General features: G+C 53.4%; 2 protein-coding genes across 8 annotated transcripts in view; one reads left to right on the top strand and one right to left on the bottom strand.

Annotated features, from left to right (window-relative positions):
* SYN1 (synapsin I) overlaps positions 1–5,479 on the top strand; it is a 45,270-nt gene extending 39,791 nt beyond the window's left edge. The window contains exons 7-13 of one of the 2 annotated variants that reach the window (XM_082446472.1): positions 354–496; positions 594–668; positions 757–859; positions 2,172–2,318; positions 2,673–2,760; positions 2,859–3,450; positions 4,448–5,479. In XM_082446472.1, coding sequence (XP_082302598.1) covers positions 354–496; positions 594–668; positions 757–859; positions 2,172–2,318; positions 2,673–2,760; positions 2,859–3,450; positions 4,448–4,475 — 1,176 coding nt within the window. In that variant the 3' untranslated portion in view covers positions 4,476–5,479. Of the gene's footprint in view, positions 1–353; positions 497–593; positions 669–756; positions 860–2,171; positions 2,319–2,672; positions 2,761–2,858; positions 3,451–4,409 lie in introns of both variants that reach the window. The other variant, XM_082446471.1, reaches the window with a different exon arrangement.
* Positions 5,471–15,867, bottom strand: ARAF (A-Raf proto-oncogene, serine/threonine kinase). Of its 6 annotated transcripts, none has more exons than XM_082446522.1 (16): positions 15,753–15,867; positions 14,259–14,413; positions 14,016–14,119; positions 13,151–13,253; positions 12,906–13,063; positions 12,695–12,793; positions 11,119–11,275; positions 10,987–11,014; positions 10,762–10,907; positions 10,466–10,668; positions 8,560–8,736; positions 8,412–8,458; positions 7,755–7,873; positions 7,385–7,516; positions 6,256–6,390; positions 5,471–6,050 (listed from the first exon to the last, which is right to left on the bottom strand). In XM_082446522.1, exons 2-16 carry the CDS (start codon positions 14,352–14,354, stop codon positions 5,916–5,918), a joined length of 1,839 nt encoding a protein of 612 aa, XP_082302648.1. In that variant the 5' UTR covers positions 14,355–14,413; positions 15,753–15,867; the 3' UTR covers positions 5,471–5,915. The 6 variants fall into 6 exon arrangements, with proteins under 6 accessions (XP_082302648.1, XP_082302651.1, XP_082302650.1 ...); XM_082446525.1 differs by having other exon boundaries at positions 11,119–11,260; XM_082446524.1 differs by having other exon boundaries at positions 12,906–13,060.
* Positions 15,868–16,681: the final 814 nt, after the last annotated feature.

The following is a 16,681-nucleotide window of genomic DNA, read 5'->3' as shown; positions in this document are numbered from 1 at the left end:
TTTATATATTGTGTGTACAATTGATTTTGTCTGGGTGCCCACATGCATATACTGTATATACACACAATTTTCCCACAGCTTTATTGAGATATAATTCACATACCATACAACTTAACCATTTAAAGTAAACAAGTCTAAAAGTCGGGTTTTGTGTGTTCACAGAGTTGTAGACGCCCAATTTGGTGTCTGTGTGTACATGTAAAAACCAGGAGACCCAGAATTAATGCATGCTTGAGTGCCTTGGGGTGTCCACCAAATTTCTGTGCACTCACCACACCTGTGTCATTTGCCCTAAGGCACCCCGACTGCCGCCCCCTCCTGACCGGGCCCTGCTCCCCACCCCACTCCCACAGGTCAAGGTGGACAACCAGCACGACTTCCAGGACATCGCGAGTGTCGTGGCACTGACCAAGACATATGCCACTGCCGAGCCCTTCATTGATGCCAAATACGATGTGCGCGTCCAGAAGATTGGGCAGAACTACAAGGCCTACATGTGAGTAAGGAGACCAAGGCCTGGGTAGGGGTCCCCTGCCCTGCCTTGTGCAGCCCAGGCCCCCCAAGCCTCTCTCCTGTCTCCTCTTACTCTCCAGGAGGACGTCAGTGTCAGGAAACTGGAAGACCAACACCGGCTCTGCGATGCTCGAGCAGATTGCCATGTCTGACAGGTGGGCGGCCTGAACTCGGGCTTGGGGGGTAGAAGTGTGGCCGCCCAGACCAGGCACTGACGGGCTTCCTTGCCTTGTGTCCTGGCAGGTACAAGCTGTGGGTGGACACGTGCTCAGAGATCTTTGGGGGACTGGACATCTGCGCAGTGGAAGCGCTGCATGGCAAGGACGGAAGGGACCACATCATTGAGGTAGGAGCACCCCAGAATTTGGTGGGGGCACAGAGCGGGGAGCAGGTGCAGGGCAGCAACACTGTGAAGCACGCCAGGGCCTAGAAAGCCCTCAGCGAATGGCAGTATGTAAAACTGTAAAGTGCCTTGTGAACCGGGACATCCCTGGCAAATGGCAAAATACTTACTAAATTCTAAACTGCTCTGTGAACTTGGACATCTTTAGTGAAGCGCAAAACACTTGTTAAGCTGTAACGTCCTCTGTGAACTGAGACATTCTGGTGAATGACCAAGCACTTAGTAATCTTTAAAGTGTTCTGTGAATTTGTACTTGGCCAACAGCAAAGTACTTCGTAAGCTACAAAGAACTTTATAGAGAGTGGTGGTTGATACTAAAGCATTCTGTAAACTGTAAAGCACCTTAGGAAGGTACTCCTTAGTGAACAGCAAAGTGCTTCATAAAATTATTTTAAAGAGGAGCTCTGTAAACTGGGAAATCCTCATTATTGAAGCAAAGCGCTTTCAAAATTCTAAAGCTCTTTATAAGCAGCAGTGTCTCCGGTAAACAGTAAAGCAATCTGCAAACTGTAAAATACCTTGAAAATTCAGAGTGCATGGTAAACGGTAGCGCTTTATACATGGTAAAGCATCGTGTAAACAGTAGTGCCCTTTGCAAAGCACTTTCCAAAGTCTAAACACGCCATATATGTAACAGTCCTTTGTAAAGGGCAAGGAGCTTTGTAAACTGTAAAGTACCATGTAAACCACAAAGTTCTTTGTAAAACACAGAGCACCGAGCAAACTATAAAGCAGGGATTGGCAAACGTTTTCTGTCGAGGCCAGACGGTGCATATCTTAGGCTTTGTGGGCCATACGGTCGCTACTGCAGCTCCTCAGTTCTGCAAGAGCAGCCACAGACGATACGGCAAGAAAGTAAGGGTGGCTGTGTTCCCATGAAACTTGGTTTATGGACAATGAAATTTAAATTTCATATAATTTTCACGTCATGAAATCTTTTGATTTTTTTTTCAATCATTAAAAAATGTAAAACCCATCCTTAGCTCCGGGGCCTGGGGCTGCACAGAAACAGGTGCTGGGCCGGATTTGGCCAGTAGGCCCTCATTAGCTCACCCCTGCTAGTCTGTCCTAAGGTGTAAGGTATCTCGTAAAAGGCAAGCCTTCCCCACACTGCATAATCGGTGCTTCTCATACTGAAGTTGGTTTCCTGGGCAGCCGCCAGTCATGCCTTTTCCCAACTTAAAGCACTTCGTCATCGTCACCCTCCCATGCACTTCCTGCTTCTCTCCTCACTGGATCCCTTCTCCTCCCCCAGGTGGTGGGCTCCTCCATGCCGCTCATCGGTGACCACCAGGATGAAGACAAGCAACTCATCGTAGAGCTTGTGGTCAACAAGATGGCCCAGGCCCTGCCCCGGCAGCGGCAGCGGGATGCCTCTCCCGGCAGGGGCTCCCACAGCCAGGTCAGGCCCCTGGCTCTGGCCCTTGGAGGCTAGTGGCGGGCAGGCCAGCCCTTGGTCATACTGTGTCACAGAGCTGATAATCAGCAGGCTAGGGGCATCGCCATGACGCACATGTGTCGCAGCAGTTACCAACTATTTTAAAAAATGATAAATAGCTGCTACCCTGACTTCCCTGAGTGCCTCCTGACCCCTCCCCTGGGAGTGAGTCCCGCACCCCACAACCTGCCATCCCCTCAGCTCAGCCACAAATGCGGCAACACCCAGCACACAGGGAACCCATGTCATTCTGATTGGCTGATGCTCCACCGGCTGGTAACTATTTTTAACCTCTCCTGCTCCACTCCTCTGCCGCAGACTCCGTCCCCAGGGGCCCTGCCCTTGGGCCGCCAGACCTCCCAGCAGCCCGCGGGGCCCCCAGCTCAGCAACGACCCCCGCCACAGGGTAAGTGAGGGGCCAGCTTCCTGGGCCCCGACCCCGCCGGCAGCCCCCCACCTCTCACTTGCTCGCTCTCACGTGTGCACTTTCTCTCTGTCCCTCAGGCGGCCCTCCACAGCCGGGCCCAGGCCCCCAACGCCAGGGACCCCCATTGCAGCAGCGCCCGACCCCGCAGGGTCAGCAGCACCTTTCGGGCCTTGGACCCCCAGCTGGCAGCCCCCTGCCCCAGCGCCTACCGAGTCCCACATCAGCGCCCCAGCAGCCTGCGTCCCAGGCCACACCGCTGCCCCAGGGTCAAGGCCGCCAATCCCGGCCAGTGGCGGGAGGCCCCGGGGCACCTCCAGCAGCCCGCCCGCCGGCCTCCCCCTCTCCCCAGCGCCAGGCAGGCCCCCCACAGGCTACTCGTCAGACATCGGCCTCTGGTCAGGCTCCGCCAAAGGCCTCAGGGGCTCCACCGGGTGGTCAGCAGCGCCAGGGCCCACCCCAGAAACCCCCAGGCCCTGCCGGCCCCACACGCCAGGCCAGCCAGGCGGGTCCCATGCCCCGCACTGGGCCACCCACCACGCAGCAGCCTCGACCCAGTGGCTCAGGCCCCGCTGGACGTCCCACCAAGCCACAGCTGGCCCAGAAACCCAGCCAGGACGTGCCGCCACCTGCCACCGCCGCTGCCGGGGGACCCCCACACCCCCAGCTCAAGTAAGGGGACCCCACAGCAGCCCTCACCTTGCTGCTCACAGAATGCGCTCCTGCACCTGGAGGGCAGCCCCAGCTCCCAGGCTCCTCAGACCCAGGTCCTACACAGGGGTCCTGAGAGCTCTCTCTCCAGTTCCAGTCTGGGCCAGACCCCTCCCAGTTCACAGAGGCTCCTGCCCTCCATCCCAGAGAAACCCCCTTTGAAGTGCAGAATCCTCCCAGTAGGCCCTCGGAAAGCCCCCCAGCCCAGCTCCTCTCGGCCCACCCCAGGCGCCTTGCTGACCCTCCTTCAGTACTTCCCTGCCAAACTCATCCTCCTCCTGCCCAACCTGACTCCCCCCACAGCCGAACCCGCAAACTCCTCCCGGCCCCATCCACAGTCCTCCTATGTCACTTCACTCTTCCCAGTCGTCCTCATGCTTTTCCTAAAGTCTAGGCTCCCTTCTGGTCCATCTCAGTCTCCTCCCAAATCACACCATCCTCTCTGCCTCTTCTGGTCCATTCCAGACCTCCTCTCTTAGCTCAGAAGTCGTCCCTGCCCCACCCAACTGCTCCCCCTTAGATTTGCCCCTTCCAGCCTGTCCTTGGTCCAAGCACCGCCCCCCCCCTTTTCTGGACTCCTCACCCTTAGACTGGAAACCTCCCTGCCCATCGTCACCTATATATCAAACTCCTCCCAATCTAGCCTAGAATTATAAGATTCAGCCCAGAACTCTTCCCATCAATCCCAGGCTTCTTCACCTTGGATCCAAGTCCTCCCAGCCTGGCCCAGGGCTCCTCCGTTTGTCCTGAGACTCCCTCAGGGTCCAGGCCCGTGCTGGGGGGTGGGAGGGTCACAGGCACAGCCCCAGGACCAGAGGGGCAGGGCTGGGGCCCGGCCTGGGGTAACGTTGTGTTTCTCTCCCCCTCCTCCCTTCCTCTCCCCCCCCTTCCTCCCACGCCTCCACCTTGTTTCTCTCTAGCAAATCCCAGTCTCTGACCAATGCCTTCAACCTTCCAGAGCCAGCCCCGCCCAGGCCCAGCCTTAGCCAGGACGAGGTGAAAGCTGAGACCATCCGCAGCCTGAGGAAGTCTTTCGCCAGCCTCTTCTCCGACTGACACCCCACCCTGAGAGCCCCCAAATCCCTGGGCAACCCCTGTCTGGGCCCTGAATCTAATTCTCACTTTTGGAAGCTCATCCCTTGAGAAGCCCTCTCCTGGATCGCCAAGATCCCTCTTCTCACTCCTCAGAATGCCCAAGTCCCTGGGGAAACCTCACTCCTGGTCCTAAATCCAGTTCTCGTGTTTAGAATTCCCAAGTCCTTTCAAAAACTGAGACCTACTTCTCAGTTTTAGAACCTCCAAATCCCTGAAGACCTCCACTCCTGGTGCCCTCAGAATGCATTTTCCTTTCTGGAAGCTCCCAAACACCAGGCAACCCCTCCCGGAGCCCTGAAATTCCTGGAAAACCCCACTCCTGGTACCAGATCTCTCAAGCACACCTTGTTCCCTATCAAAATTTCCCAAATCCTTAAGAAACCCCTACCTTTGAGACCCTTTCTATGGATCTCACATCTCTGGAGATCCACCTCTTCAACTGCCCCCACCCAGCTCCCCAAGGATTTCCCTTCACCCCCCCCCCCACCCCAACCAACCCCACTCAACACACTGGGAACTCCTCCCACTGCTAGGACCCCTCAATTCCCCAGGGACCCCTGCCCCACTTTCCTGCCTCTGACAGCTGTCTTTAAATATGCAAACTCCACCCATCCTCCCAGAATCCTTTGCACACAGGCCAGTGGTCCCCCACTTCCCCACCTTTGCAGTGATGTCTGTGTCTGTGACTGACGTGGCCTCCTCTCGTGCCGTGCTTGGCATATGTGGTCCTCGTTCATCGTGCCGCCTGTGGTGATGCGTGCAGTGGCGCTGTTTGTGTGGTCTGCACCTCCCCTCAACCTCCAACCCTTGCCTGGACTCACCCTCACCCCTCAGCGGCTCTGAACCCCATGAGAAGAGTCCGGAAGAAAAATAAACAAGCAAAGGCCCAGCAGAATTCTGTGCTTCTTGGTGAAGAAAGAGGGAAGTCCTTGAATGGTGGGAGAGAGACAGAGGGGACCCCCCAAATCCACATGGGGTGCTGGGGACCCCAAAATCCAGTGGAAGGCACATCAGGCACAAATTCCAGAGAGGTTCTGAGTGGAATCCCTGCCACAAATCCCAGCCGTTGGAGATGGAGGAACTCCCGAATTTAGAAGTATCGCCAAAGCCAAGAGGAAACCAAATTATGGAGGAGGCAGGGGTCTCGGTCTTTGAGGGTCCCCCAATTCCAGAGGAACTTGAAAAGTACATGGGCACCCCCTCATCTCCCAGGGCAGGGATGGGGGATCCTGAGGCAGTAACGGGGCAGAGACAGAACATTGATTGGTTGGTGGGCAGGGCTCCTTGGCGTGGCAGGTTGAGATTGGCTCCCTGGCGGCTAGGGGTGGGGCCTAAGGCACAAGGCGGGCTGCGCTGAGTAGGCAGGCAGGCAACTCATCAGCCTGGGTACGGTGCAAGGAGGGTTCGGAGGCACTCCGCTCAATCTTGGGGAGTGACCGCTGCAGCAGCTCAATCGTGGCCAGGATCTGGGGGCAGGGGCGGGTGAGGAGGGGTGTCCAGAGCCGCGTGGGCACCCTGACACCCCCAGACCCCAGCCTAATGGGGAAGCACACACTCACACACATTGTACACCTCGGAGCCTTGAACACAACACAGTTCACATTCACACCTCAGAGTCCTTCTCCTCAGAGGCTCCCTCCCCAGGGTGTCCAGCCCTCCTCCTCGGCCCACCTGTGGGAAGAGGGGCCGCTCCTCCCGCTGGAACTTGAGGCAGTCAGACAGCAGGCGCCTCATGGCCTTGGGGCAGTTGCTGGAGATTTTGCTGAGGTCCGGGGACAGATAGCCACGGCCCACCATAAAGATAATCTGGGAGGGAGGACAGGAATGGGGTGATCTGGGGGTCTGGGCTGGGAAGCCCAGGGAATTCTGGGTCTTGAGGGACCTGGAGGGCTCCTTTTAGGAGAACTGGGGTATTCTGGGTATTGGGGCCCAGAGGACTGTGGGTATCTTGTGGATCTAAAGATTCTGGGTCTCTGAGGACTTAGAAGGATTCTCTGCTTACAGAACAGAAGGATTTAAGCTTGGGGGAAGTCAAGGGCTGTAGGTGTCCGGGGCCCAGATGATTATGGGTCCACAGGTTTCTAGGGGGCTTAGGGGCCTAGAAAGTACTGAGTCTGGGGGAAACATGAAGTTCTGGGTCTGGAGGAAGCTAAAGGATTCCAGCCCTCAGTAGCTTGTATTTCTGTAGAGGTCTGGGGCCTACAGGACTATGGGTCCACGTGGTCTGTAGGATTGTGAGTGCTCAAGACCCAAAGACTACTGGTACCTGAAGCCTAGAGGATCCTGGGTTTCTGAGGGTCTGGGAGAGTCCAGGCCTTGAACCTGGAGAAATGTCTGGGGCCTAGAATATTATGGATTCAAGGGCCCTGAAGTCTGACAGATACCTAAGGCCTGAATGGTTGTAGGTAACTGTGAGGATTCCAGAAGTACAAAGGGATTGTTTCTGGGAGAAATGGGACTCTGGTCTTTGGGGACTTTGGAGAGTTTGAGTACCCAGGCCAGAGGACTGTATGTGTCTAGGGGTCCAGAGGGCTTCTGGGCTTTGGGGGGCCTAGGGGGATTCTGGGTATAGGGGATTCAGGAGATTCTGGACTTTGAGGACCCAGAGGAGTAGATGTGGGTGAAGGAGGGAATTCTGGGTACGGAAGACCCAGAGGAATCTGGGAATCCTCAGCTCAGAAAACTTGGGGTTTCTGGGGGAAGTGTGGTGTTCTTGGTCTGTGCAAAGGTGGAGATCTGAGGTTTGGAGGCTGAGGGGATCCCTTGGCCTGGGAGAGGGCAGGTAAGGCACGGGGCTCACCTGGTCACGGCTGCCAATGTGGCTGTAAGGCAGCGAGCCGGTCATGAGTTCGTAGAGCACAACCCCATAGGCGTAGACATCTGACTGGAAGCTGTAGGGGTTCGGGTCCTGCATACGGATCACCTCAGCTGCCTTCAATAGGCCGGACCGGGCAGGAGGAATGTGGAGGTCAGCAAATGACTGGCCCATAGGCCCAGAGCCCACCAGCCACACTGGGTGTAACTCAGAGCCACCCACACGGGGTGAAGCATGAGCAGTCCAGACACCCACACCTTGGGGTGCAGGCATCCCCAGCCCCACTCGGCCTCCCACATCCTAGCCCAGCAGCCCATGTCCCTATATGCCCCCAGTCCAGCCTGGCCCAACTCACCATCCATAGCACAGAGCCCGAGGGCTGCTCCAAAGGCTGGGCTCCACTCCACCGCGTCTTCACTGTGGCCAGGCCGAAGTCCCCGATCTTCACCGTGAGCCCCTCGTGTAGGAAGATGTCCGCCAGGGTCAAGGGCCACTACAGGGACTCCCAATAGCCGGGCTTCTCGCCCTGACTGGGAGGCTCTCGTTGACACCTCCACACCAGTCACGCCTCTAACCCCGACCAGAAGCCCCGCAATGTCACACAAACTAGCCACAACCTTGACTTGGGTGGGGAGCTCCAATTAATGCCCCCTACACTTGGCCCTCCTGTGCCTCCTGACTAGGAAGCTCCTCTAATGGCACCCACACTCACCATGCCTGTGACACTGGTCAGGAGCTCCCCTAACGCCCTCCACAGCTGCCGCTCCTCAGACCCTGACCAGAGTCCCGAAGAACAGCACCTGCACCAGCCAAAACCCTGACTCCTGACCAAGAGACTCCCATTAAAGGCCCCTCCCCAGCCACAGCTCTGGCACCTGGCAAAGGGAAATGCCACGTGTGCCCCTCCCTGTTTGCCCCCAGAAAGCCTCCCACAAGAGCCATCCCTCTAAGCCCTCATCCTGTTTGATGCCCCCCACCCCAGCCCAGCCCTTAGAGAGGAACATGTAGATACTGTTCGACTTGAGATCTCGATGGATGATGTTCTTGGCATGGAGGTAGCTGTTGGGGTACAAGCAGGTGTCAGATGGTCTGAGGGCTACCTCATCTCCCCACCCCCAGATCCCCCAGCCCCTCCCTAGTCCCCGGGCCAGGACGCTCACTCCATGCCCTGGGCAGTCTGCCGGGCCACGTCGATGAGCTGGACCATGTCGAAGCGTGTGTCGGCCACGTGCAGGTGGTGGTAGAGACTGGAGCCCTCGCACCACTGTGTGATGATGGCAAATCCCGGCCGGGTCATGAAGCCCATGAACAGCAAGATGTTGACGTGACGTGTCTTCCTGCAGGCAGGGCGGGAGGTATCAGGGCAGGGAGGGTAAACAGCAACTTTCTGAGCACTGGGAATGGCGCTGTTCACTGCTGCCTTCTGCCATCATTCCCACCCTGGCTTTCAGGAGGCTCAGGGCCAGACTATGGCCAGATTCAATGAATTTGTGAGATGTGTTTGCTGGGCTATGATTCCACGCTGGGCGCTTATGTCCTGGGCTTCCTCATCCAAGTCTCCCAACAAAAGCAGGAGGGAGGGATTACCCCTCACCCCCTGCTGACCAGGAGTGTCTTAATCATCAGTACCTGCCATACCTCTGACCCTGATCATGACCTGAGCCTGTGACCATTTGAGATGAGATGAGAAAGTGGAATGCCAACCTTCATCAGTGATATATCAACAGAATATTGATAAATGTCGGGTAAAAATATCAGTGATGTGTGACTATATCCTGTTAACCATGAGAGGCTTAGAGGTAAAGAGCTTGGGATTTGGACTCAAATTAGATCCTAAGTTCCAATCCAGGCTTCCCTGGGTACTCACTGTACAATCTCAGGGAAGACACTTAACTTCTCTGTGCCTCATTTTCCTCAACTGCAAAACTGTGATAATTCCGTGAGCTACCTGACAGGGGTGTTGGGAGGACTATGTGAGTAAATAACCTGTAAGGTGCTTATTAGAACAGCTGAACACAAGCAAGCACCCTGAAAATATCACTGTCCTTGCTGTTATTGCTACTGGGTACCTAGGTTACCTGACAGAAACTCTGTCCTGTATGAATGGAGCCACCCTCATTTAGAAGAAAACTTTCACTCCTTATAGAAGTATTAACTGCAGTTACGATGGTAACTTACACGCAAAGAACATCAACAACGCTCCGCAATTTTGCTCACAGCACGTTAGTATTCTTCACAGCAGTTAGGTTATAGTTTCAATACGAACACAACGCAAATTCACAGCCTGCTCAAATCACTGTCATTTCATAGAGAGGAGCAAAGACTGAAAATTTCCTTACTGTGGCATCCATTATGAGGATGAGTATTAAAACAGCACAAGGAATTATGATAACGTCAACTCTGCAACATAATTGTGCCCACTTGTCAGAGGGGAAAGCCCACCCTGGCAACCCCAGGAGTGGTAGGAACTAGGGTGGCAAAAAGGGAGCATCAGGGTTTCTTAGCACAAATGAGTTAATATAGTATGAATGATATATTAGGCAGAGCAACCACAATCATTAATCAAACAATGATTAAATTCTGGTTCTGATTATAGTTCTAATACTGTTCTTTAAAGTATGGTATTGTTATAATTAATAACAAGAAGGCAACACAATAAAGATATACTAATGATGCAGAACAAGCAGAGGAGAGGGAAGGACGCCAGGCTGCCTGGCGATGCAGTTAACTCACATTATGCCATTGATGTAAGTACCACAGTAACATTAGTGATACCCATTTCACAGCAGGCAAATGAAAAGACCCACATTTTGGAGGCAGAGCCATTAATTAATATCAGTATTTACACAAACACAAACACCAATGTGACCAGAGGTCCTCTAAACATACCCTTTTCCCAGAGGGGAAAGGGGCTTCTCTGATAGAGAAGAAACTTACCATTATGGTTATAACACCACACGTACACAGGGGACGTGCAGGAAGTGCCTTCAGTATGGCCTTTCCCAGAGAGGCACCAAGGCGGTGCCCACCGCCCCTGCCCCCATCCCTGCGCGCGAGCAATCTCACCTGAGCACCTGCATCTCGTTCTTGAAGGCCTGGGCCTGCTCAGCTGTGGGTTGGGCCACCTTGAGCACCTTCACGGCCACATCGCCGTGCCACCGCCCACGAAACACGGTCCCAAACGAGCCCGTCCCGATCCTCTTCAGCAGCTGCACCTCACTGGGTGGCACCTCCCAGTAATAGCCCGAGTCCCGGTACCCCAGATTCTTCTGCGGGCCACAAGGGCGGCATCTCAGGGGCCTGCCCCACCCCTCATCACTCGGCCTGCGGTGCCCCCACCAAAGGTGCCCCCTGGAGCTCACCACTTTCTTCTTGTCATCGGCCAAGGACTTCCGCTCCCGCTGCTCTGACGGGGACTTGGAATGTGGGGACTTCCTCCCCGAGGACACGCTGGCCGGGCTGGGGCTCCCCCGGGGGGTTCCATCGCCACCACCTCTATTCCCGGCAGCTGCAGTTGCGGAGAGGATGTGAGTGGAGCCGGGTGGGGTGGGGTGGGGGACTCAGGGTGCAGGTAGCGGGGGGCTCACCGTCAGTGTTGAAACTCTGGGCAGGGAGCTGGAAGCAGAGGGCTGGGCGTCAGAGAGAGGACATGGAAGACAACAGGAATGGCCCTCCCCTCTGCCCGGTGCTCCCCCGTGACCTCCCGCCTCGACACCAACCTGGATGAGGCTGGAGTCCATGGGGGCTGTGGTGCTGACCATGTGGACGTTGGGGGTGGATGTGGAGCGGATGCGCTGGAGGGGGGCGTTGGCCGGGGCAGAGAAGGGGAAGTGCTTGGGGTCGCGGTGCTGGGTGCAGGAGCTGGCAGGGGAAAGGCTGTGAAATCACTGTCGAGTGAATGAGAGAACCAGCAGAGCTGCCACCACCGCCCACGCCCCGCCCCGTCCTAAGTGTGTGTTTAGCTCACACAGAGTAAATGTCCACTGTCATTACTATTATGCATTTGTTCAAGAAGCGCTGACTGAGTGCCTGCCATGTGCCAGATACCATTCTAGGTAGTGGAAATAAAACTGTGGACGAAACAAATAAAGGTTCTACACGCATGCTGATTTGAACTGTACTAAAAATTTTAAATTTAGAAAAAACAAAAAACAAATAAAGGTTCTTGCCCTCATGGGGCTGACTGCAGCAGGAAAAAAGAGAAATAAAAAACAAAGAATATTTAATATGTCCAATGGTGATAGGTGCAATAAAGCAAAAAATAAAGCAACATAAGGAGACAGGAAGTGTCCCTGGTGATGTCAGGAAAGGCTTCTCTGAGCAAGTGACATTTGAGCGAAGACTTAAAGGAAGGACAGCAAGCCATGCAGATAGTGGGGGAAGAGCAATATATAATATTGTATAACTATATGTACTATTCAAATATATTATGTATTATATAACATACAGTATGTTATCTATATTAAAATTACAATGCTTTACACATATTATAATAATGTTATATGTTACACATACACATCTGTTATACATGATATATACTAAATATATTATAATGTTACAAAAATATTTCTTAATGGTCCCTTCACTATCCTGAAATGCAATTCATAGATAATTTATTCACATATACCCATAATTAAAAATAACATAATGCTCTAACTTTACTATTTCATATATTACATAAAAATGTTTGATGTTCTACATTATATGAAAATATTATCAACATAACACATAATGCAATAGCATAAATATATCATATAAATATTGACATTATAAAATATATAGATATATAAAATGCATATCATATGAACATGATATATTAGAGCAATAATATATTTCAACATTGAAATACTATAGTATTATAATACTTAACATAAAGGAGAAGTGAAAGGGAATTTACGATAAAATAATATGTATTTCAAAGTGGAAAGGCTTGAGCATGGTTATACTGGAAGAATTAACTAAGTAGTTAGATGCATATATATAGATATATATTATAATTAATAAGAACTTATCCTATACCAGTTCTTGTTCTAAGCATTGGACATGTCTTAACTCATTTAATCCTCACCAGAACCCTATGTGGTCATTATCCGCTCTTTACAGATGAGAAAACTAAGGCCCAGAGAGATCAGGGGACTCACCCAAGGCCCCAGAGCTCCATGCCCTTACTCACACCTGTAGGTGCTAAATAAATGTTCATGGAGTAAACAAATGAATTCAGTATGGCTTGTACTCTACGGAGGCCTCCAGATCTTTTTCTTCTGACAGCAGCCCTTCAGCTAAGGCATTCCCTACCTGGGACCCTGAGGGGTGAGTGGCTCATTCAGGGGGCGGTTCGAGGGAGCCTCATGCTGTCTGGAGCCTCCGGACAAATCCTGGACACTGTGGTAGAACCTTGAGGGCATTCAGGGTGTAAAGCAAGGGAACATGGGTCAGCTGTCTGTAAGAGCCTTGTGGCTGGGCCTCTGTCCTCCCCATCCCCCTGCCCACCCCAGGCCAGGCTCACTGTCGGCGGTTGGTACTCATGTCGACACAGACTGTGGGGACCTTGGAGGAACAATGCTGGTGGAACTTGTATCCACAGGTTTGGCAGCGGAAGCCATGGAACAGAAACTTAAGGCAGAAGTCACAAAAGGCCAGGCTGAAGAACGTCTTCCGTACCTGCTATCACAGAGTAGAGAAGATTGAGGCCTGGTCAGGGACCCTCCCGCCACACCCACGGTCTGCCCCCACTTTCTACCCTGCACTCACAAAATTGTGCATGGTCAGGGGGACGTCTTCGAGGACCTCCACAATGAGCTCCTCGCCATCCAGGGGGGCAATGGCTGTGTCCCAGGCGGTGACTGTCTTTCGCCTGCAGAAGGCATGGAAGGGAGTGAGTGAGAGGGTGGACAGGGGCCATGGGGAAGAAGGGAACCCCCCAAAAGTCCCTCCAAGCCTGCCATCCATGCAATAATAGATGACATGTTTCATTCTTAGTACAGCAACTCTAGGAACTAGTACTATCCTTGCCCCCATTTTACGTATGGGGAAACTGAGGCTCAGGGGGATGAAACGACTTGTCCAGAGCCACAAGGGATTGTGAGTGGCAGGACAGTGCGAAGAGTCCATGCTCTTAGCCACAAGACGAGCAGCAAATGAGACTGAAGAAACAACTAAATCTTAGAAGTCCTGAGCAAGCCCCCGACAAAGCAGCTGGTGAGGCACTGAGATAACAAATAAAAAGCAATGCGTGAATTGAATACAAAAAAGTTAAGGAACTCTAAAACGGAGGAATAAAGGGAAGGTCAGCGAGGCCCACACAGCAGACAGAGAACAAGGAAATGGGGGAAGGAGAGAGCTGACAAATTGATAAAACAGTGAAAGATGAAACAGATGAATTCTGGGAGGACATGACGGAGCACGGTGAGGATTTGGGGTCCAAGAAGAAAATGAGTTGCTGACCCTACAGGCCAATAAACTAATGAAGTAATGAGACAAAAGCTGGATGCACTCACGGATTCACTGAATGAAGGGAAGACTAACAGAGACTGCACAGCAGAGTGGAGAGTCGCATGACTCTGAGGAGGGGCTGGAAGGCTGCGTGCCCAGTTGGAGGTGGTGGTGCCACACTTACCCCTTGATGAGCCGGTAGACCACACAGCAATCCTGATTGAGACCCCGCACCTTGAGGGCCTTGTCTAGAGAGTCGTAGACACTCATGCCATCCCGGACAGTCACCTGTGTGTGTGTAGGTGTGAGGAGTCAGCGCTCAGTGGGGTCCCCAGCTTACTCTCCCAGCCCCTGTCACCTTTCTGATCCAAGATTTACAACTGGGTCCACGCCCACCCCTTGCCAGTTTCGCTCCCATCAGACTCACCACCGTGCGTTGCTTGTTGGGCAGGTACACTTTGACGGTGCCCACTGCCCGGGACGGCTCGGCCCCGTTGGCAGGGGGGCCCCGTGGTGGCTCCATGGAGCCTAGGACTTTGTCAAGACGGGCTAAGGTGGGGCTGGGCAGGTGCCATGGGGCTCCTAGAAGACAGAGGGAAAATTCAGAGGTCCCATAATGATGGTCTGGAAGCAAAGTGGCAGGGGGCAAAAATTCAATCTCCCAGCTCCACGTCACCCCTTGTAGCCTAATTTCCACACAGCCCAAGGGATCCAGTTCCTCCTCTGCTCAGCCGCTCCTGTTGTTTGTCTCACACTTAAGTGCCAAGGTCTCGGATTCACTGCATAGGGCAGGGTGGGGTGGGGGGTAGGACATAGTGAGAGGTACACACACTGTCCCGGAGGGCACAGGAGCACGTAAGTCTCCGTGCTAGGGAGTAACGGGGAAGTCAGCACGCACTGCACTGGGGCCTGTCAGGTACGTAATGGACATGAACAGGCTGCCCTGGCTTTCTAATGGCGAAGGGGGTTACCAGATACTGTGGTGCGGAGGGAGTCACAGACAGGGTGATGGGGAACTAACAGAGGATCATCAGATACTGCCCTTAGTTTGAGGGAAGTGGGAATTGCATCAAACAGTGTTCGTAAGGGCACTGTGGGCATCCCAAAGCCCTGAACTGTAATGATGGTTGGTTCACGGATACTGTGTTAGGTGGCTAATGGGAGTCACCAGACTGTGATGGGGAGTTCATAGAGGCTCAGCAGACACTACGCTGAGGGGAGATGTAATAGGGGTCACTAGGGACTGTAATGGGAAGAAGAGTGGATAACGGGTGTCACCAGACACTGTCATGGGGGAAAGGAGGGTAATGGAGCATCACCAGACGTGGCTGAGTTGAGATAAACGGGGGTAAAGCGCGGGTGGGGCGGAGGGCGCGCCAAAATTCTCCCTGACAACTAATGAAAGGGTCGCAGGCATATTACTGGTGATCATGGAAGGAGGCTGGGGAGGGTTAAAGAGGAGGAATGGGGGAATCCTCAAACATTCTCCTAGTGGGCTAGACATTGATCCAGAATAAGGAAAGCGAGAAGTGAGCTACGTCTTCACGCATTCCCCGTTGTCGGTAAGCAAGGGTCATCAGATACCTTAAGGAGGTTAAGAGGGACTGCACATGACAAGGTACCACAACCCAAGCCCCATTCGGCCCGGCCCCGCCCACCGAGGGCCTTCCAGCTCTGCGCAGGCGCGCTGCCACACGCGACGGGCGAAACCATCCCCCGCAGCCTTGCACCCCTATTCCAGTCTACCCCCCCCCCGCGTTGTCGACGATGGTCTCACCCCAGGTCAAACCACTCCTCCGGTTCCGGGCGGGGGGCGTCGGGGCCCAGGCGCAGCCATCCTGGAGCTGAGCTTTCGGTCCCGGCTCCCTACCCGAGCCCAGCGGTCGCTCCAGAAACCTAACCCTGCCGGGCCCGCCCTCACCTGTCACGCCGCTACAGCCGCCGCCGCCTCCATCTTGGGCCTGTCTTCTTGTTTCCTTATAGAGTCCGCCTCCACCGCCCCTTGGACTTTGGCTATTGGCTCCGGAGGACTCAGCCCTCCATTCGTATTGGATTAGAGTCACGCCTGTCAAGGCAGGACCGGCGGAATGTGGGTCGTGTTCCGCATTAGGAGGGGCTGCCTGAAACGTCAGGGTCTAGGGCAAATTCGCACGTCCTGACTCGCGCAGGCGCAGTCGGGAGGAGACTTGCATTCCGTGGGCTTTAACCCCAATCGTGCCGTAGTGGAATCAAGCAGGGTTTTTTTTGGTTTGTTTGTTTGTTTTGGTCACCTGGGGCTGACTTTAGGGATCCCCGAATTTGGGCGGGGGATCCTTAAGCGTCCTTTTTGCTCCAGTGACCCGGCGCCTTAAGTACCCATTTGGGATTTTCCTGTCTCAGTTTTACCGTCTTTGAAATGGGTTAGAATCAGACCAAATATCTGCAAAGTTTTCCAATTCTAAGAGACTGTAGTCATAGCCTTTGATAACAGCGAGTCTCTAGTGTGGCCGTGGCTGTGGCTCTAGGAGTGGCGGCCTGCTGTTTGGGGAGGCTTCCTTTGGGAATGGAGTTGATAAGGATTTTGAAAGACTAATAGTAGAAGGTCAGGGGAAATTGTGGACCTGGAGTAGGGCATAACGCAGGGAAGCGTGTGGAAATATTGTAGGGTAAACACAAAGTTTTTAAAAGTTGAATTTTTCCTGGTGTCACAAGTGAAAGAGACTTTCCATCCTCCCTTTTCTTGGAGTATTTCCTTCAGAAAACTTGTAACTTTTTTCTCCGTACCTTCAAGATATATGTAACTCTTTAAAAAAAAGCTAAATAGGCCTCCTGCCAGTTTTACAACTCAGGAATGTTGTTCTTGAGGGCCTG

The sequence above is a fragment of the Balaenoptera physalus genome (assembly GCF_965194825.1).
Source record: "Balaenoptera physalus genome assembly, chromosome: X".
Classification (NCBI taxonomy): Eukaryota; Metazoa; Chordata; class Mammalia; order Artiodactyla; family Balaenopteridae; genus Balaenoptera; species Balaenoptera physalus.
This window is presented reverse-complemented; position numbering and strand designations above follow the sequence as displayed.

Coding starts and splice junctions, on each gene's coding strand:
- ARAF (XM_082446522.1), bottom strand. CDS start 14,354: ATGGAGCCACCACGGGGCCCCCCTGCCAACGGGGCCGAGCCGTCCCGG. Junction 6,391..7,384: donor ACATTGGCAGCCGTGACCAG/GTGAGCCCCGTG, acceptor CCTCCCTCCCAG/ATTATCTTTATGGTGGGCCG. Junction 6,051..6,255: donor AGCGGCCCCTCTTCCCACAG/GTGGGCCGAGGA, acceptor CCCTGCCCCCAG/ATCCTGGCCACGATTGAGCT.